The 21,656-nt window shown below is 40.4% G+C and overlaps 2 protein-coding genes across 6 annotated transcripts in view; one reads left to right on the forward strand and one right to left on the reverse strand.

Annotated features, from left to right (window-relative positions):
- DZIP1 (DAZ interacting zinc finger protein 1) overlaps nt 1-15,513 on the forward strand; it is a 64,450-nt gene extending 48,937 nt beyond the window's left edge. For 3 of the 4 annotated variants that reach the window (XM_038759651.1, XM_038759653.1, XM_038759652.1), the window contains exons 15-22: nt 1,495-1,637; nt 2,368-2,566; nt 2,786-2,915; nt 3,149-3,202; nt 3,847-4,043; nt 5,590-5,729; nt 11,103-11,277; nt 14,792-15,513. In XM_038759651.1, coding sequence (XP_038615579.1) covers nt 1,495-1,637; nt 2,368-2,566; nt 2,786-2,915; nt 3,149-3,202; nt 3,847-4,043; nt 5,590-5,729; nt 11,103-11,277; nt 14,792-14,874 — 1,121 coding nt within the window. In that variant the 3' untranslated portion in view covers nt 14,875-15,513. The remainder of the gene's footprint in view (nt 1-1,494; nt 1,638-2,367; nt 2,567-2,785; nt 2,916-3,148; nt 3,203-3,846; nt 4,044-5,589; nt 5,730-11,102; nt 11,278-14,791) is intronic. The other variant, XM_038759654.1, reaches the window with a different exon arrangement.
- Nucleotides 15,514-19,471: 3,958 nt separating this feature from the next.
- Nucleotides 19,472-21,656, reverse strand: part of CLDN10 (claudin 10) — a 105,313-nt gene continuing 103,128 nt past the window's right edge. For both annotated transcript variants that reach the window (XM_038759545.1, XM_038759546.1), the window contains exons 4-5: nt 20,871-20,978; nt 19,472-19,809 (exon numbers count right to left, since the gene is read on the reverse strand). In XM_038759545.1, the coding sequence (XP_038615473.1) occupies nt 19,686-19,809; nt 20,871-20,978 (232 nt within the window). In that variant the 3' untranslated portion in view covers nt 19,472-19,685. The remainder of the gene's footprint in view (nt 19,810-20,870; nt 20,979-21,656) is intronic.

Here is a 21,656-nt window from a genome sequence, read left to right on the forward strand (position 1 = left end):
GGCATAGAGAAGTGAAGTGATTTGCCCAAGGTCACACAGCAGACAAGTGATGCCCAGGCTACGCTGTGCCACTTCCCTCACACTCTTTCCTCCCCACAACTAGCTGAACCATCCTGCTGACTGTAGCCAGCTTTTAACTTGTCCGCTCCAATCCCTTGCTTACAGTTTCTCCCATTCTGCAGCCCCTTTCCCGCAAAAAATTATCCTGTCCATAATCCTGTCTTTTAAAAGCCCTTCTTAAGTTGCACTTCTTTTTTTTAATGGTATTTAAGCACTTTCTCCCACAAAACTTTCCCTGAGGAATTTACCAACACCTAGAGCTGTACCAAGCCAACAGTCACTTCTAGACCTTATGTATAATGGTAATAATAATAACTATGGTATTTAAGTGCTTAGTATGTGCCAGGCACTGTACTAAGCACTGGGAACACAAGCAGATTGGTTTGGACACAGTCCCTGTCCCTCATGGGGCTCACAGTCTTAATCCCCATTTCACAGATGAGGTAATAGAGGCACAGAGAAGTAAAGTGATTTGCGCAAGGTCACATAGAAGACATGTAGTGGAGCTGGGATTAGAACCCATGACCTTCTGAGTCCCAGGCCTATGCTCTGTCAACTCTGCCATGCTGCTTCCCAATCCTCAATACTTGTTTATATAGCCATGGTTAATGGACCATTCCATTTCTTTTTCTCATTCCACTGATTACAAATGCTTTTATGTCTGTCTCCCCTGTTAGAGTGGAAATTCCTTGGGGACAAGGATTGTGTTGGTGGCCATGATGAATTAGGCCACTGATGTTCTCCCTTATTCCTTGCTTTGACCAGATATAGAGAAAGGCTCTTTTAGAGAATATTTGGAGTGGGATAGGAGTCATTTTAATTTTAGGGAGAGTTTGCACAGCTATTTTGAGCAAAATATATTTTCCCAAGTCTAAAATAATGCTATTTACTTGTGATTTTCAGATTCTATTTTTATTTTGAAAGGAAAAATAATTTCAGTATTTCAAGATTTAAAATAAATTTGGCCTTCGATAATAATTGCCTTTTGACTATAGCAAAAATGGCTGTATTCCAGATTAGTCATGCGCTATGGTTTTACAAAGGCTGAGCTGATGAGCATATGGTATTTTTAGAAAAGTATGAAAAGTTCCTATTGAGGAGATGTCCAACTCCTGACCATGGGTTTTTCATTACACTACTGCATATGTTATTTTATCCTTTTTTTGTGTAATCTGAAATGGAGTTAAAGGATGCGAGAGACTTGAACATTAATGTTTTAAAAATTAGTCACTTGAAAGCTAGTTAAACGTGCTTTTAAAAATACTAGGGAGTTGTGCATAAGCCACATTAGTTATGACAAGAATAAAACTTCTGGAAAAAAAAGCATTCAAATCTGCTTATTTGTTATAAAGGCATTTATCTTGCTTTAATGTATTTTTAATAGTATTCAGAAAATATTCACTTTTTCTTGTAATTTTTGCTATTTTATTTCAGGGAAAGAGAATGAATTGAAATTAAATAACAGTAAACTGCATTTAATAAATGCTTTGAAGACTAATCCTTCCCTAACTAAGGAATTACGTACCGTTTTAGAACAGACGTTGGTAGAGAAACTGGAATCCTTGGGAATTAAAGCAGTAAGTTAATGCTGTCTTGTTTGCTTTAGGGTTGGGGAGGGCATTTTTATAATTGAGAAAGTCTATTATAACGGGGAGCATCAATATTGTATTCATTAAAGTGGAATAGATGGGAACAATATTGGCATTGTGCTGAAACAACCACTGTAATTGTGTAATGATAATGTTGGGATTCTGATGGCTTGGGGCTGGGAATCAGGAGACTTGGGTTCTATAATCAGCCTCGCAACTGGGCTTCTCTGACCTCGCGCAAGTCATTTAATCTTTCTGGGCCTTAGTTTTCTCATCTGAAAAATGGGGATAGTATCTGTCTTTCCTTTCTTCAGGGGTATTAGGCAGATAAAATGAGGCAATGGATGAGAAAGTCCTTTGGAAAAATAAAAAAGTTTTAGAGTAAACATTGTTATAACTACCTGGGGTTAGGGCTGCCAGGGATAGGCATGAAAATGTAATAACGCCTGGAAGAAATCCACTGTATGCAGTCCTTTCAGCTCAGGGCCCTTGTATTCCATTCATTCGTTCCTTCAATCAAATTTATTGAGCAGTTACTGTGTGCAGAGCACTGTGCTAAGCGCTTGGGAGCGTACAATACCTATAAAGATAATATAAAAATGTCTGAAGTTTATGCTTTTGACCAGCATTTTCATGGTCAGCACATGTGTCTATAAAGAAGAGAGTGTAATGGGCCAAAGTGGTACGTAATAGAATAATTACGGCTTCTGTTCCTCAGGGGGTACGTGGAATTCCAAGCGACATCTTGAATCGTGTGTTAGTATCTGTGGAATCTGCAAGAGAAGAGAGGGAAAAGCAAGTACCTAACATTCAGCAAATTCGAGAACACCTTGAACATCAAGTGAGCTGTAAGATTGAGGAGAGAGCATCACTGTCTTCAAATAGATCTGTTTCCACTTCTCATATCAATTCTGCAGGTAGGAACATTTAAGGATTAATAGAGATAATTGATGCCACATTTTAGAACTTCTAAATAATTTTGAGATTTAGTGTGCACTCTTTTAAATTATTGATCATAGGCCTTAAAAATGTGTCAACACTAATGAAAGAAAGTATTATTATATGTACACTTTTATTCGTTTTATGGCCATATTACCTCTGGCTATTCCCAGGCAACACTGATTTCTGAATTTCAGATATAAGGAGGGTGTCACAGTTGGAAACTACTTCACCTTTAGAATGGCCAAAACTGACAAAGCAGTCTTTGAAAATCAAATGCTCGATGAAACAAAGACCTGTTGTTACTGAGAGGACGTCAACACCAAAGTGAGTTTTTTTTTCCCTCCCTTGAAATTTTAACTGCGTTAATATTTAACGTAATTTAGTTTTACTAGTTGCTCCCATCTGTGTATTGTAATGCCAACGTGGTGTTTGCAAATGTGTTCTATCAGTATTACTGAGATCTTCAAACTTACATCCCAAATGCAGCAAGAAACAACAAAGTTCAAATATATGGTTCACAAATAAAATTTAGGAATATTTTGTGTTGTTCCTTTTAGAACCAGGAAAAATACGTTAGGAGATGACTTTCCAAAAAAATCTTCTAGTGTTACGTAAGTTAATTTGAGTGGTGGAGTTACTACTTTTGTGTGAATAATGTGGTTTCTCTTGATACTTTCCTGTTAAATGGCCCTCTGCATTGCATGGTAGCATTGTTAAGTCTAATGTATTAAACTAATTCCATAAATCGAGAACTTAATGCTATTTAACAATTCCTTACTTTCATGTTTTTCAAATTTTCAATAGTTTAAATAACAGAAATGGTAATGGTTTAAATTTAGAGTCCCTCAAAAGTTTGCTCTCGCACTATTACAGCCACTAATATTTCACCCCTTTTTACTTATTCATTTCTACCAGACCTGCCGTAGGGGATGTAAGTGCCTGTAAGAGGCATGCAATTTCTCCCTCCTATTCCCAGTTAGGAAAATGGAAAAAAGAGTGTAAAATGACTTTCCCTTGGACAGGCTTAAAATGGCAATGTCAACGTCAAACCCCTTGAGCTTTTAATTTTGTAGTTTATCCATTGGCATTACCACCTGAGCCACCCTGTTGTGTTGTGGCTTAGGTACAAACATCCTGCATTTTTCATCATCTACTAGAGGAAGTACTAGGAGTTTACTGTAGCTGTAACTGTTAAGTATTGAAACTAACTGAAGCATAATTTCATTTTCTCTTTTTGCTCAATGTTGATTCTTAGGACCCCTCCATTTAGCTCAGAGGAGGAGTTTGATGAAGAAATGATTGTCCAGTCGTATGTGTACCCCGAATTACTTCAGCAGCCATCATCTAAAACTGTGGTGAATAACTTTGGAAAGGACATTAACAAAAGTGATTCTGATTGGACTGAAGAAAGTGAAATTGAAGAGCTTGAAGCACCGTCCAAGCCTCCAAGAAGTCTGTTTTACTTTTTTTTTAAAAAAAAACTTCTATTAGGGGAAATTTTTAACTAGTATTAATTAAAGGAGATACACTTGCTCCTAAATCCTCATGTTAAAGAGTAAATGTTAAAATCAGTCTGGTAGTTTGATATAATGCAAGGCAGAAAAAATACATTTCTAACAACTGTTAACATATTAATATTATTAATTCTTAAAACTTTTTATGTCCATGGGTTCTGTAGTATTTTGGCATTCCTTGGGATCACTGGGTTGTCCTGGATTATGGTTTATGACAAAATCCAGGACATCCTCAGGTGAGAGGCCCACCTGCCATCATATACCCAGCGTTACCAGGAACTGTCAGCTGCCAGTCACCTCTCAGGTGCTGCTTGAATGAACTGCTGATCCAGGGTTAGATCTGGCCCTGGGAATGGCAGTAAGAGTGGCTGATAAACACAGAGGGACCTAAGTGTGTGCCGGGAGACTGTGGAGATGCAGAGGGTTGTCACAGCTGTCCATGATGCATAGAGGCCAAAAACTTTTTCCACTTCCACTTGTAATATGTTTAACGCAATGAAGAAATAACAATATATTTTTTTAACAATTAGAAGTCAGATGTCCTGAAAGCAACTTTCAAAAGTCAGTGGTTATACAAAAATGCTGTTGATTTGGGGCATCCTAAACAGATATCAATGTAGTAACAAGAGATTCTGCTCTGTCAGTAGTGCAAGGATGCCAGTCATGTGCAGACGTCAGAAGTTTCTGCCCAGTGACATTGCGGGTAGGAAAGAGCTGACCAGGTGGAGCTGCAGGATAGCTGGAGATAAACCCACCTCCCCACGTCCGGGTCTCCTGTTGTTCTCCTGCCTTCCTTCCCCTACACTCTCATAAAGCAGTCTCTTCAGCTTCTTCTCCTGCTGAAGCTGCCACAGATGCCCTCACAGTTCATTCATTCATTCGTTCATTCATTCAATTGGATCTGTGTACAGAGCACTGTACTAAGTGCTTGGGAGAGTACATAAACAACAAACAGACACATTCCCTCCCTACAATGAGCTTACAGTGTAGAGCAGGGAGACTGACATCTTCTAGACTGTGAGCCCGTTGTGGGCAGGGATTGTCTCTCTTTGTTGCTGAATTATACTTTCCAAGTGCTTAGAACAGTGCTCTGCACACAGTAAGCACTCAATAAATATGATTGAATGGATATAAATAAATTACAGATATGTGCTGTGGGGCTGGGAGGAGGGATGACTAAAGAGAGCAAGTCAGGATGACACTGAAGGGAGTGGGAGAAGAGGAAAGAGTTGGGGGGAATCGGTCAGGGAAGGCCTCCTGGAGGAGATGTGCCTTCAGTAAGGCTTTGAAGGAGGGCATTCCAGGCCAGATGCAGGATGTGGGTGAGGGGTGGCCAGTTACACCTCCACTGCTAAACCCCTTGGGATAGTAAATCTTTGGGAGCTTTTCATCAGTATTTTTCTATTCTAGTGTTAAATGAACTCTAAAGAGAGACAGGACTGGATTTAAACATGCATTCTTCTTCTTTTTCATTGATCATATAGGCATGAGCATCAGAAAGTTAACTGAAAAGGTTGAAAAGACATTGTCAAGTCATGGAAGTTTGAATAAGGCAATTGGTGGGATTAATGTTACTCAGGCATTTATGAAAAAGGAAGTAATAGACGACAAAGAGGAGTTAAAGGTACTGCCTCCTTTCATTCTTTAGTCATTAGCAGAATTACCATTCTTAGACCCGATTGTGTAGATGAGCTCCTTGTTCTCTCTCCCATCCATTTTTCCCATTTTTGTAGTGTTTCTGTCTCTTAGATTTTTCACTCTTTTCTTATACCTTCGTTCCTATCATTCATTCAGTCAGTTGTATTTGAGTGCTTACTGTGTGCACAGCACTGTAGTAGGCGCTTAGGAAAGTACAATGCAAGAATAAACAGACATATTCCCTGCCCACAAAGTGTTTACAATCCAGACCTCCACCTCTTTGTCATTTCTCCTTCTTCTTTCTCCTTGTCTTGTTCCTCTCTTCTTAAATATTGGTTTTCTTTTTCTTGCATTTTTTACTTTGTTATTGATGGTCTTTTTAAAAAAAGTTATGTTCCAGCTTCTCATTTATTTTGCATTCATAAGTGCTTTGTCTTCAGGGTCATTGTCTCTCTCTTGCTTCTTTATCATCCCTAGTGATGGTATTTTACTGTTATAGAAGAATTTTTGTCTGGCCTGATTTGCTTTTCACCAAGTCATGATGATTGCTTCTGAGTATCTTCATATTGATAATTTGTTCACGTACCTTCCCAGAATAGTGTTGATGATAGAAGGGTGTTTTTCTAAGTCTTCCTTCAGCTGATGAACCCAAACTACCATCCCATTTAAATTAGGCATTTTCCACTATAGGTTTTACCCCAAACATTCTAAAATATTTTTGCGGTTCAGTAAAGAAACTTTCGATAACATTCTGTACATAGCTAAATTGCATGCTCCAGGAGCTGCAAAGAGAGTAGGAATAATTTCATATACATATATGTACAAATACATACTCAAGAAGAGTTTGCTTCTTGGAATCGCTTGTTGTAAAGCCCCAAGAGCCGTGGTCCAGTCATGAAGACTTCTGGACTGAGAAGTTGCACATAGGGAACAATTATGGTGTTAGTGATTTGCACAATGCCAATCACTTTCTCTCATCCCTACCAGTCATTTTTCTAGGTGGGGCAGTAAGCAAGTGAGTGGGCAGGGGTGCAGCCAGAGGGTGTACAAGAATTTTCTTTATAAAACCCATTTACAGCCAAACCAGCCACAACATTGTGCCAGTGCTGTGCTGTAGCCCCAAAGATGGGTAAGGATAGGATAGTCACCTTGATAGTTGCAGAGGTATTTGTTGCCTGTGATTGCTTAGCCAAATTCAGGATTCCTGGTGGGCCTGTCCGACACGTGAGATGCCCTATGTGGTTCTTTGGTCAGAAGTCTTCATCACAAGGGGCTCATCAGCTCCAGTAGGTTTTTTCTTCCTTCTGGCTTTTTTGTCCTCTGCACTGTGTGTGATATGTTGCCAACTTGTACTTCCCAAGCGCTTAGTACAGTGCTCTGCACACAGTAAGCGCTCAATAAATAAGATTGAATGAATGTGGACTTTGGTGGGATGGTTGCTCTCTACACCTATATGTAATTGCCTTTTGTGTTCGAAGAAGATGCCAAGATGGTGAAATTCACCTCTGCTTGTGTATGTGGCTGAAAATGCCCATGTGGGACTCTTGTGCACACAGATGTCCTTTGTTATGTTGTTCTGTTGCTTGCAGAGCCTGGTGCTGTTGTTGCTTTTGCCTCTCTGTCTCATAGTCCTTATGAAGATTATGCTCGAAAAGAGCTGCTCCTTTCTTGACCGGAGCACACCACGTAGCTCCATATGCGGCAGTTGGCGTCCAGTTTTCGGCTGAGATGAAGCATCGTCTGAGGCTCTGTTTTAAACCGTGTCCTTAAAATCTTTCCTCTGTCCTCCTTGCTTTCAGTTTCCCAATTTCAGCTCTCCATACAGCACCTGTTTGGGTATCCTACTGTCGTCCATTATCCTCACATGTCCCACCCAGCGCAGCTGTGTTGAGGTGAGCATAGCTTCAATGCTAGGAGTCTGACTTTGTTCCAGGGCTTTGTTGTTTATGATCCTTTCCTGCCATTTGATGCTGAGTATCACCCTAAGTGATGCGGATGGAACTGCCCAAGGGGTCAGGCGTGGAGTCCAGGTCTCAGCTGTGGAGATGGTTGGACAGCACTACAGCTCTGTAGATCTTTAGTTTGGACTGGAACCTAACGCCATGCCTCACATGCTGCCATCACGCTCTTTTTGACAGTCTCCTAAAGGATGTGCTGGCCTTTTCAACTTGACTTTCTACCTCCTTGCCTATATGTGCATCATTGGTCATAGTGCTACTTTAGGTAATGGTCGGTGATGGTGCTTAATTCTATATTGCCAGTGTGGATTTTTGGTTGTTTTTGTATGGGTCCCCCTGGTGCAAGCTGACACCTCGGGTCAGTTTTCTTTAGACTAAGTGTTGGACCTGTCTGATTGGCAAACTGATTTGAAATAATTTGCGTGTCTTCTTGGGAGGGTGCCTCAAAGGTGAAATCATCTGTATACAACAAATGCTAAATGACCATCTATAAGATGTTAGATTACACAAAGAGTCTCTTGATTGGAGACATTTCCTAAAGGAATGGAAGCATAGTCTCACACCTGCATCCAGGTCTCTTGGTGCATCCTCCAGCATGGCTGTGTAGAATGTATGCACCAGGACCAGGCCCACTAAATGTACCTGCCTTATCCCATCAGCAGTGGGGAAAGAATTAGAAAGAGCACTCCCAGCTCTGAAGTGGGAAACTATGTTATCATGAAGAAGTCTTGTAATCAATATTTTCAGGGCAGCCAAATTTATGGAGCAGTTTCTCGAGTCCAGATTTACAAATGGTGTCAAATAGTTTTCTATGGTCAGTGAAAACTGTATAATGACCAAGGTGCTGATTCCCCATACGTATCTTGAGTCTGACCCACTGCAAAGTCACGTCGACTGGGCAGGGCTGAAAGTTTAAAAAAAAAAGTCTTTAACGCTGCCGGCGAGCAGGCATTTTATGGCAGTCAGCAGCAAGAGGGTACAGCATGGCGGCAGAGGAGGAAGGAGTATCCCAGGTCAGTACATTCCCTGGGGTTTGGAAGAGGGAGAGAAGGAAAGCAGTGGGGAAATGAGGCCCGATCAAACCCCCCCAAATAATCTGGGAGTAGGAGAAGAGGCTAGTTAAGAAAGCTACATGGAAAATCCAGTGCTTAAATGGAAGATTATGTAAATCGATGTGTACGAAGTGGTACAGGTGATTTTAAGAGTCTGTGTGCTAAGGGGGTAGTTAGGGAGACATGATTTGTAAGCTCATGGTGGACAGGGCCTATGTCTAATGTCTACCACCTCTGTTGTATTGTGCTCTCCCAAGTGCTTAGTACAGTGCTTTGCACATAGTAGCATGCGATATAGACCATTGATTGAAAAGGAGGAAGGTAAATTCAGGAAAAGCCCCCTGAAGCAGGTGGGATTTCAGAAGGGCTTTGAAGATAGGGAGAGGCTATGATTTGGCAAATTGGAAGGGGGTGCAGAAAGAGTTCCAGGAGAAAGGAAGGGTATAAGCAAAGAGTCGGAGGCAGGAAGACAAGAATGAGGACAGTTAGGAGGTGAGTTTGGGAGAAGCAAAAATGATGAGGTGGGGTGCAGTGAGAGAAGTGAGTTAGTGCATAAGATGAAGAGAACTGATGGAGTGACAAAGCTAATTGTGAGGAATTTTTCTGGATATGGAGATAAATGGATAACTATTGGAGGTTTCTAAGGAGTAGAGAGATGGATGCAGAATGATCTAGGTAGCAGAGTGAAGCATGTCCCACAGACTATAGGGGCTTGAGACAGGGAGACCAGTGAGGAGGCTGACCCAGTAGTTTAACTGGGATATGATGGGTGCCTGGACCAAAGTAGTGGCCGTTTTAAGGGGTGGACAAAGAAAGTGTGAAGGAAAAAGCCAACTGGATTTAACAGCCTGAAAGTGAGAGTTGAACAAGGAGTTTTACAAGCAAGGAATCAAGGATAATGCTTCTCTGCAGGCCTTAGAGACAGAGAAGGATGGTGTAGTTGTCAAACAGAATATGAAATAGTGGAAAATATCAATTGGTTTAAGCAGGGGTTTATACACTCATCACTGAGCAGTCGATAGTGTGTTAAAGGGAAAGTGGATATAGAGGAGTAAAGGTGGTGCATTTAGATGGATGTCACGGCAGGCATCTACAAAAAGGCTCCTGCCAAACAACTGTTTACTGACGGAAGCAAGACAGGATTAGATGGCCCATCTGTAGCAGTACTGGCATTTGTTTGTCATATTTCCCTGTCTGATTCTAAACTACTGAAACATCTTCAATGGAGTGACTTCTCTGAGTAAAATCCTTAAGTTATCATGCGCTTTGCAAACAGTACCATGGCCTAAATTACATTATCCCTGTTTTTTGATGTTATAAAAGATTGAATCACAAGCATTCTTGAAGCTAATGTGGATGGGTCCACATCTCTATTTCTTCTGTTGCTTCCTCCTATCCTGGTAGTTTTCCACTCGGTTAGAGAAGGAAATTCAATGAATATGAAAAGATCTGCTCTTTATATGGTCCGATTATGTTTTTTCTTGGAGATGTAGGGAGGTAATTGCTAATTAATATTTTGCTATCTCCCTACCCAGTTTCCCATCACTACTGCCAATTCTTTCAAAGATCTAAGCATTCGGGTACTCCTCACTCCTGGTTATTCTTTTGTTCTTTTTCTTCGTGCTACTTTTCATTTATTTTCTGTCTGTCTCTTCTTTGAGGACAGGCATCATGTCCAGAGTACTTAAACTGATCTGCCACCTGAGCCAAGAGAGGCACTTTGCACGGCTCTGGGTATGGTCTGGCTACAGTGGGTAGTAGCAGTAGAGGTGATAACAATTAGCACCTGTCAGCATTCATTATCCTCTCTGCTGCCAAGTCCTAAGGTTCTTGCTGAGACAGAGAATAGACTCATCTGGCCTCCCACAGCACCTTCTCTTTCCTCCCCAAAGAAGCTACACGCCCAAAATGAAAGATTTGCCTCTGGAACAAAAAATGCATATTCTTTTTTCATTTCTTCAAAGAGGTTGATGAAAACACGTTACCTACTGGATCAATCTAGTGCCTTTATTTCAAAGATCTCCACACTCCCACTCATTTTACTCTCACACTTGCACTGAGTTATGGAGGGGAGGTGAACCTGAATAGATTTTCCTTCATGAACAGCAACGATTTTCTTTAATCAGGAACAGTTCTTGATGGACAAATGCTTTTTTCCAGTAGAGATCCATTTATACTTAATGGCCATTTTATGTATTTCATGTTTGGTGACTGCAGAGAATCCTCACATCATACTGAATGTAAAAGAATTTCAACTGTTTGAAAATGAACACTGGTTTTCTGGGGCCTAGTCAATTTCCACTGATCTGATGGAGAAATGAAGTGCTTTCTTTTTTCCTTTGCGTTTAGTTTGCAGATGTGAATGATGATGATTGGGATATATCATCTTTGGAAGAAGAAAAATCTTTGGGAAAAGCAGTTGGAAAAGATCGGAGTGGATCAGTCCCTACCAAAGATGAAGCGGATAATCCCCATGTTACCAAGGCGTGGGGGTCCCACACTCCAAAGGAGCCAAAGGGTGAAGGTTGGTTGCTGAAATGCATAGTGCAAACTTGTGCTGATGTGCTTTTTGGTTTTTAAACTACATGGAAAGTGACAGGAAACAATATTGTGCTTTTGTAAACACAGCTCTCGAAAACTAGGGTCTCAGGTTTTTAATTTCTATTTCATTAATCCCAGAAATAGTCTAGAAAGTTTTTAGCTTTTATCGAACAAACTTTGAGTCATACCACCTGACATGTTCATGTTTTTTTCAACCTGAACCCTTGTCTAAGTGGCTGACATTTCTTTGAAGAGAGATACAGGCTTTCCAGTCACGCATTACCAATGAAATCTAAATTTTTAGCCCCCACCTCCAGATTGAGATCATTCCTTCGCATATCTGGTAGCCCAAAAAATCAAATTCTCCTGTAACTGCATGTTTCTGTCTCCTTTAGAATCGCAGCTAAGAAGGTATAACAGTTTGAAATTTTTATTTAGTTTCATTTGTCACATGGCTGCAACTCCAGAATCACTAAAGATTAAAGTCCAAGAATTTTCAACCATTACATGTATAGTAGGGACATTATTTGGGGATGTAATTACCAGGCTTCATTTTTTTTTTTAAATGGGGTTAAAATCAGATTTAAATTTCAAGCTTTACTTTAGCCTTTATGGTTCACATATAGCATCTACATGGAAAGTGTTTTCAGACATTAATCATTTGCTGTCACAGCTGCTTGCTGTATACATAGCAGTGTTAAAGGTTTGCTTGATTTAGGGTATCAGATTCCAGGGTCATTCCAAAATTTAAGTTTTGAGGTGAGGACTTTAGGGAGCCAGGTGTGAGAAGAAAGTTGATATTCACGAATGAGATAAATGAAAAAGGAGACCACAGGTATTACCCAAGAAAACTTGACTTTTTTATCAAGTGAGAAGAAAGAAAATCCTCACCACCCTCCCAAAGAAATACTTAATATTACATTTTAAAATGACCATAGCTTTCAGGTTTCAGACTCAGTATATATTTTGGAATACATACATGATGAAAGTGGAGATATTGATAAGCTTTAAGTCAACTTAAATCAGTTGTGGAAGAAATTAAATGAATTGGTAAATCAACAGTAGTTTTGCTGTGAAATATTAAGAAAAACCTGAAAATATTTTAAATACGTTTTTGGATTGGATTTTTTTTTCAGTTTTAATCCTAATTTTAAAATGCCAATTTAGAGGGGGGAGTCGAGTAGAGAGGGTTGTGTCAAACCCTAATAATCCATATCCCATTTATCATTAATAATAATACTATTGTACAAGCACTGTACTAAACATGGAGCACATGCAATATAAGCAGATCAGACTCAGTCCTGTCCATCCCAGGACTCATAATCTAATAGGTGAGGGAGAACAGGAATGTAGATCAGAAAATCAAGGCACAGAGAGTTAGGTAACTTGCCCAAATTCACAAAGACAAGTGGTGGAACCAGAACTAAAACCCTGGTCCTGTGCTCTTTCCACTAAGCATGCTACTCCACCAGTACATTTCTATGTGTAAAACCAATAGATTGGTGTACTAATTATTCCTTTGTTCCAAAACCCAAATTCCCAAAAACAATTTCTCAGGGCTTCACCAGGGAAAAGGCTTTCCTCATGCCCTTGCACTCATTCATTCATTCATTCAATCATATTTATTGAGCACTTACTGTGTGCAGAGCACTGTACTAAGCGCTTGGGAAGTACAAGTTGGCAGCATATAGAGATGGTCCCTACCCAACAACGGGCTCACAGTCTAGAAGGGAGAGACAGACAACAAAACAAAACATATTAACAACAACAAAAAAATAGAATAGTAAATATGTACAAGTAAAATAGAGTAATAAATCTGTATAAACATATATACAGGTGTTGTGGGGAGGAGAAGGAGGTAGGCGGGGGGTGGGTAGGGGGAGAGGAAGTAGGGGGCTCAGTCTGGAAAGGCCTCCTGGAGGAGGTGAGCTCTCAATAGGGCTTTGAAGGGAGGAAGAGAGCTAGTTTGGCAGATGTGTGGAGGGAGGGCATTCCAGGCTAGGGGGAGGATGTGGGCCGGGGGTCGACAGCGGGACAGGCGAGAACAAGGCACAGTGAGGAGGTTAGCGGCAGAGGAGCAGAGGGTGTGGGCTGGGCTGTAGAAGGAAAGAAGGGAGGTGAGGTAGGAGGGGGCGAGGTGATGGAGAGCCTTGAAGCCGAGAGTGAGGAGTTTTTGCCTGATAAGTAGGTTGACTGGTAGCCACTGGAGATTTTTGAGGAGGGGAGTAACATGCCCAGAGCGTTTCTACACAAAGATAATCCAGGCAGCAGTGTGAAGTATGGATTGAAGTGGGGAGAGACAGGAGGATGGGAGATCAGAGAGGAGGCTGATGCAGTAATCCAGTCAGGATAGGATGAGAGATTGAACCAGCAGGGTAGCATTTGGATGGAGAGGAAAGGGCGGATCTTGGTGATGTTGCGGAAATGAGACCTGCAGGTTTTGGTGACGTACTGGATGTGAGGGGTGAATGAGAGAGCAGAGTCGAGGATGACACCAAGGTTGTGGGCTTGTGAGACGGGAAGGATAGTAGTGCTGTCTAAAGTGATGGGAAAGTCAGGGAGAGGGCAGGGTTTGGGAGGGAAGATAAGGAGTTCAGTCTTGGACATATTGAGTTTTAGATGGCGGGCAGACATCCAGATTGGTTGCTTGGTTTGGTCATTTGGTCAGTGGTAGAGCCCTTATCGGCCTTAGGGCATCACAGCAGCTTCTGGCCTTGAAGTAATGCAGGCCAAGCTGAAGTAGCCTGAAATCCTTCATAGGGGGTTCTGTAATAGCATCCAGGTGTGATTATGAGGTGCTATAAATGGGGTAGACCTAAGGGGAGGGAAGTGATTATGATGATGGTATTTGTTTAGTGCTTACTATGTGCCAAGCACTGTTCTAAGCACTGGAATGGCTACAAGGTGATCGGGTTGTCCCACTTGGGGCTCACAGTCTTGATCCCCATTTTACAGATGAGGTAACTGAGGCCCAGAGAAGTTGTGACTTGCCCAAAGTCACACAGCTGACAAGTGGCGGAGCAGGGATTAGAACCCACGACCTCTGACTCCCAAGCCCGGGCTCTACGCTGTCTCTGCTGTCATCCTTTACATGTCTCAAGACAAATAATGAGTCTAGTTCCGGCCGGGCTTAGGAGTTCAGACATCACAAGACTACCCTGTGCCCCAACCCAGCAGTGTGTAAACTTGCAGGCCAGCAACCGCAGCTCTCCATAAAGGGAAGAACAGAATATTCTAGTTATTGACTCTTACTAAACAAATAGAACAAGCTAGAAAACCAGTAGCGTTTTCAGTCAACATAATCCTGTAACCATCCGGTTGGCCTGGGAAAAAAATTGGACCCACAGGTTGCTTTAGCCAAAGCCAAATACCAAAACAGTCATCACTGCACATGTTGCATTAACTTTTGAAATGAATTATAATGGAAAATTGTGTGTTTTGGTGGGATAAGGAAAATGCTTTATGTTAACTAGTCCTTGGGAATTTTCTGTTAACAGGACTTCATGAAGCTGATACAGTAAGCACGTTAAAGAGCAGCGTGGTGACTGTAACAGACTGGAGTGACTCTTCGGATATGTAACTGTCAGATCCCAATTTTCTGGTGAAGTAGCCAGGCTCCGGTAAAGAGTCTAGTCCAACTCATGTTCTTTACAGTATTTCGCACAAAAAGGGTTATTCAGAGAAAGAGTAACTTGAAGCGCATTTAAGAATAGTTACCGAGACAAACAGTATTTGAAGCAACTTGTTGGCTTTCCCATAAATTGTTTTCTTCTGAAAGGTACTTGTGGTTTTATTTTCACCAAACAATTTTTAAAATGCTTTTTTGTTGTTGCCTTTGTTTTTAGCCTTGGGTGTATTTTGTCTTTTAAATAACACAATTTAATGTGATTTAAATTATTATATGCTTTGTTATACTCAGTGCTGTAGTTCAGAATACAATTTTGGTGATAGTCCTTAAAAATAAACACCAAAAGAATGTGACTTGAAATAATAAACTGATTATTTTTATATGTAAACTTGAACACCTTCAAAAAACATAGCTAGACATAACCATAGGCTTGGTTAATAGAATGCAGCCAAAGCCCATATGTAAGTATCTCTGAAACATGAAATCATGCTTCCAGATTAGCACGATTATTTTCATACCTCTAAATTATTGCCACACCTGTATTTAATTTGGACATGACAAAACTACAATTTTTATATCACGGATTAAGTTCTATCCTATGTATGTGTGTATATATATATATATATATATATATATATATATATATATATATATACATACATCATTTATTGTTGTCCATTTTATAAGATGACACTACAGACAGTAAGATCAACTTTTATAGTACTATCAATGGAAAAAAGTTGAGTAACTTGTTACTAAAATATGTTCCTATTGTTTTGTCAATGAAAAAATTACATAATAAATACCTCATTTATGTGAATTTTTAGGAATTTAGGTATATTCTTACAGTGTTATATTTGTCTAAAGGAAAGGGATTCATTATCTTAATTTGCATTTTTATATATTTTTTTTAAAGACATAACACTACTGTACTGCAAACATGCTTGGGCTAAGTATCTGGGGTGACGAGTGTTTTCTTTTTCTTTCTAATTGTGAACTTCTCAAGTAAAACCCTTTATTGTATGCCTGAGGCTGAGTTATTACAAATCTGTCCAAACCAAACCTTTAGAGGTTTATGCTTTCTGAATAAAAGTATCCCTTTATTACAGGATTTAGTCAGTGAGCTGTTTACCCAGCCAGAATTGCTATATCTTTCTGTTTATTTAGTTTGCCATATCCAGCATGGTCTCATGTTCGAACTGACTGAGATTTTTCCATGTAGTTTTTTCCGATATGAATTTGTGGATCCTATAAGAAGCCTTTTGCCCTTTACATAACAGTTCCATAGCCAGCAGTATTTCTCATGACTGACTGATGTATACTTGGCTCCCACAGTTACAGTGTTTCTTACTATGTACCTTTTTAGCTGTGAAGATTAGCCGAAGCATTCAGGCTGGAGCCATTAAAGATAATCAGGAAAGGTCTTGGACAATGACCTTACTTCCAAATGGCACGAGCCCCCTAAGGGACAGGGATCATGCCTAATTTCCACCTGAATATTCTCTGCCAATGCTTAGCACAGTGCTGTGCCCACAGTAAGTGCTTAATACTACTACTACTACAAATGAGTTCCTGGGAGCTCTAAAATACAACCTCTAGCAAACTTAGCTGGCTGTATTTATACTGCGGCCTGGAGTCTGGAGCCCTAAGACTATATATTTGTCTTCCAATGAACCAGTTCTACAATACATGAGTGTTGGGGGAGAGAGAGTAGGATTGGAAGTAAGGAAAGAGTCTCCCTGTCCTTCCCTCTTAAGCAACACCATCCATGTACTACCACCTTCACAAGTTAGAAAGCAGGGTCCAGCATTGACTCAGAAACAACACAGGCAGTATTGCTAATAGCAGCAGCAAAAACACATGCAAACATTGACACCAAACCAAAGTTCAGAGGCATGTGAAGTAAAATGATTCCTAGAGCACTAACGAAGTGTGATCTTTCTCCATTCTATGAGGGAAGAAGGAAGTCTATTTCTAGAATTTATTGGTTTCAGAATTTTCCAGTCTGGTCATTTAATTTTAAATAAAATGTGATAAGCACTTGGAACTTACTCCCTATCCACATCCCTTTGTGGCACATATGCACATTTGTTTAAACTCAATTACTTCCCCCTACCTGAAATTTATTTGCCTCCCCCGCTAACTCCTTGAGGACAGGGATGGTGACTGTCAACTTTACTGTACTCAAGTACTCAGGGGAGAGCAAACACTCAAATATAGCTTATTGATAGGTAAAGTTCTTATTCAAGTCACTTGCTGAATGAGCTCGTTAGAGGAAGTCTTCTAGATAGCTAAGAAGTCTTATTTTGAACTTGGGAATTTACTCTCCCAGCTCTTCATATGGTATGTATTACATAATGTGTTAAGTTTTACAGAAAATTGAATAGTAGATGAGGTTTAAATCATTTTTGGCTTCATTGCTTGGTATTTCCTTGGACAGTCCTTCAATTACTGGTATTTATTGGGTGCTTATTTTGTAGGGAGCCCTGTTCTGAATGGACGAGCCACTCTACCTCAAGTTTTAGTAATAATGAAATGGGACCAGAGGTGAATGAGGGCAGTATACTATCAGCTCCCCAGACTGACAACACTCCTTGAGTGAGGTCTCACGATTAGCTGTGGGAATGCCAAAAACACAAGGCCAGGCATTCACTATGCCATTGTGCCAACAGTGTCCCTAAGCTGCTGGCATATTGGCAACCCCAACACACACACACACACACACACACACACACACACACACACACACACACACACACACACACACACACACACACACACAATGAACTTCTAGCTGAGCGGTGAGGAGGTGGTGTAGAACACAAGTTCTCTTCAAGGAGAGGGCCAGAGAATGTGGGCATGGAGGAGGGGGACAGTGTTGCACAGTGGCAGAGCTTCCTTGAGGGACAGGGACTTTGTAATTCTCACCTCTGTATTCTGTCCCAGCACTTAGTACAGTGCTCTGCACATGGTAATTAAGTGCTTAATTAAGTACAGTGCTTAATTTTCCGAGGCATGGCCAATTTAAGTGGAGATACCTACTGATCATCGTATATAAAATCCTCGATCCTCTCACAAATCTGCCGTCCTCTCATGTACTTTACAGAATTCTGAGGGAAATCAGTCAATAGTATTTGAGTGCTTACAGTGTGCAGAGCACCGTACTAATCACTTGGGAGAGTACAATAAAGAATACGAGAACCAGTGAAACTGTTAAATCCTGGGGTTTCAAAGTAAAAAGCAGCCAGATCAGCATTTTCTTGTTTTCAGTGTGGCTCCAGAAGAAGAAACGGTATCTGGGAGAAGGAGCATGGACATGACAATCAAGAGGCCTAGTTTCCATGCCAGGTTCTCACCATGAGCTCTAGCTTGGTTAAACAGTGGTCTTGAAGAATTTTAAAACAGTAATGGTCCAAAGCCGTGCCTGTGAACATTGACCTATGAGAAGAAAGAGCAATACCCAGTGAGCCATGGGGTGGTTGGGAAGCCAGGAAGACAGAGATTCACCTTACCTGGTATTCTGGGTCCAAACAGACACAACAGCAGGTTGACTTCATTAATTCTCACAGTAGGCCTTCTTGAGGAGGGTAGCATGAACATCAAGAGGCAGCATCATCATTCTTGGACTTGGTTTATTCTGTAAAGTACTTAACACTTTGTGAGCCTTTAAATTTTTTAAAAAATCTTCACCTTTGCCTTACAAATATAACCTAACTTTTATCATCTTAAACAGCATAATTATAATTTTAAAGAGAAATAATACTTTTTATAAGTGGAAATATACATATTATTGCCTGCTAATGCGATGCATTAAAATCAGGTAATTTATGATGGAAAGTAATTGTCTAAAGGATTTGTTATTACTTTGCGTGATAAGGCCCACCAATTCACAGCCTTTTCAGTTGTACATGAGGAAAAACCTTGTTCCCGCATTGTTTCCACAGGAATAAGTGCATTGGAATGACTAATCAAATATTTGGAATTTGCTAACAGAATTTGCAAGTCTATGAAATTGAGTTGATCATTTTGAGGCAGAAAATTTTACTGAATCATGGCATAGTGGAAAGAGCCCGAGCTTGGGAGTCAGAGGTCGTGGGTTCTGATCTCAGCTTCACCATTTGTCTGCTATGTAACTTTAGGTAAGTCACTTAACTTCTTCGTGCCTGAATTACCCCATCTGTTAAATGGGGAGATAAGACTATGAGCCCCACGTGGGACAACCTGATAACCTTGTATTTACTAGCACTTAGAACAGTGCTTGAAACATAGTAAGCGCTTAACAAGTATCATCGTTATTATCAAGGTATTCATTCATAAAGTGCTCAGAATAGGCTTCTAATATAAGCCTCAGATTTCTTATCTCTTCCCTCCTCACTCTATGGTACTATTTTAGGATTAAAATGGAGAAGTTAACCCCTGGGGAAAGGGTTTCAGAGGCATGAAGCCTTGGATTCCTTATGAGAATAAATACCTCTTCACCACATGCTACCAAAATATTTGCCACATTACCGCACCTCTTAAACGTATGTGTAATTCAAGCCCGTTAAAGTATCTGTAAATAGACTTTATTTTTATAGAAAGCCACAGCATAAAATGATTAGTATATGTAACCATATAAGAAAATTTACATCCACAAAATCAACACACATTGCAAGTTCACATTTTTAAAAGGTTTCAGTAATAATTACAATGGAGCTTTGCTGGAAATCATTCTGTGAACCATTCACATTCAATGAAAAACTCCAATTTTTGTAGCAGTGCTGTTAGACATAAGCATTTTTATCAAATTGTTTCGGAGGACTTGTGGTCTTAAAATCTCCTTCTCCACCGTGGAACTTTGTCCGAGAAGACAAAACAGATGTGGCCCCGTTGTATGCGTATCCCATTCTGAAAGGCAGAAAATGGTTTTACAGTCTCCCACACCAACATACAACCAAATTGATAAACGCGTTTTCCTCTCATCCGCCATTTAGCTTCGGTTCTGGAAGAACTGGAAAGTATATAATCTTATTTATCTGCATTGATCAAGGAAAGGTATTATTGTGGGCAGGGAATGTGCCTACAACTCTGTTATATTCTCCCGAGCATTTAATGTAGTGCATAGTAAGTGTTCAGCAAATAGCACTGATTGATAAACTGGACATCCGGATAAGCCAAACCAGAAAAATGAGGTTGCGTTGTACTGGGATATCAATTTCTGGAAAGTCTAAGTGAAAATTCCTGCAGAAAAATATATCTAAATAGAGCCAGCTAGGCATGGGACACTCAAAAATGTTGACGGTTAGCAATTCTATGACTTTTTCTGATTAGTCTTTCTGATTTGGAGGAAGACTGTACAGTGTAGTCTTCATCAGGCCCTTGTTCAACCTCACTAAGCGCTTTCTGTCTCAAACTATGTTGGATTAAAAGGGACTCCAGGAGGAGTCAAGGAGCTTTGCTTTCCTTGAAATTTTGTGATGTCACTCTGCCCCTGTTCCTTCAATTGCCCTTGCCATTCTTCTCCTCCAGTTACCCTGAGGGCCTGTGATAGTCCTGCAGAAGTTCGTATTATGTTGAATCAGCTCTAGTTTTCCTTAGTTCAAGGAGACATTGCTGCCTAACTTACACTTATTAATTTCTTGGGTTCCATCTCACTGTAATGTAAGGGACTACAGTGCTTTTCTAACAGGCTTGTAGTATATTAGCATGACTTAATGGATAGGGCATGGGTCTTGCAGTGGAAGGTCAGGGGTTCTAATCCTGACTCAGCCACTTTTCTGCTGTATGACCTTGGGCAAGTCACTTCACTTCTCTGTGTCTGTTACCTCATCTGTAAAATGGGAATCGAGACCATGAGCCCCATGTGGGACGTGGACTGTGTCTAATCTGATTACCTTGTATCTAGCCCAGTGCTTGGCACATAGTAAGTGCTTATGAGGTACCATAAGAATTGTTACCTATTTTCATACCTGGGGGTTTTACTGCCTTCAGATATTGAGAAGCAAAATATGATGCCACCAATTATGCATAGTGATGCTCCAGCCCATCCAATGAACAAAGCAGCTCCTAATTCGTATCTGATAGAAAAAGTTACACAGAAGATGATTAATTACTTATTTCGGAGTCGACTGTTTGAAATGAAGTATATATAATACCCAGCGATCTAATATAACAAATGTACATTCCTAATGAAACTGAATTACAGATACATTTTCACAGCACTACATACTGCTGTGGCAATACATTTCACAGATCAGAAACACAGTGACAAGTTCTGGCTTGCCCATTTTTTAAATTATAATTGTTAAGCACTATGTGCCAGGCACTGTTCTAATAGTGGGTTAGATACAAAGCAATCAGTTTGAACACAGTTCATGCCCCACATGGGGCTTACCGTCTTAATCCCCATTTTACAGATAAGGTAACTGAGGCATGGAGATGTGAAGTGACTTGTCCAAGATTACACAGCAGACAAATGGCAGAGCTGGGATTAGAACCCAGGTCCTTCTGAATCCCAGGTCTATGTTCTATCCACTAGGCCATACTGCTTCTCTGTATGCAATTTGCTGGACATCTGCCCACCTACTCATTTATTGCTTTCACTGCCCTAGGGCAAACCCGACTGTCAGGAACAAGAGAGGGTGAGTGGCACTGTGCAAATTTCTAGTGTGATAATCCATCCCTTTGATTATCTTCTTGGTCCTAAAGTCTTTACTCATTCATTCTTTCATTTATTGAGTGCTTACTGTGTGCAG

Source organism: Tachyglossus aculeatus, chromosome 17, assembly GCF_015852505.1.
Source record: "Tachyglossus aculeatus isolate mTacAcu1 chromosome 17, mTacAcu1.pri, whole genome shotgun sequence".
NCBI lineage: Eukaryota > Metazoa > Chordata > Mammalia > Monotremata > Tachyglossidae > Tachyglossus > Tachyglossus aculeatus.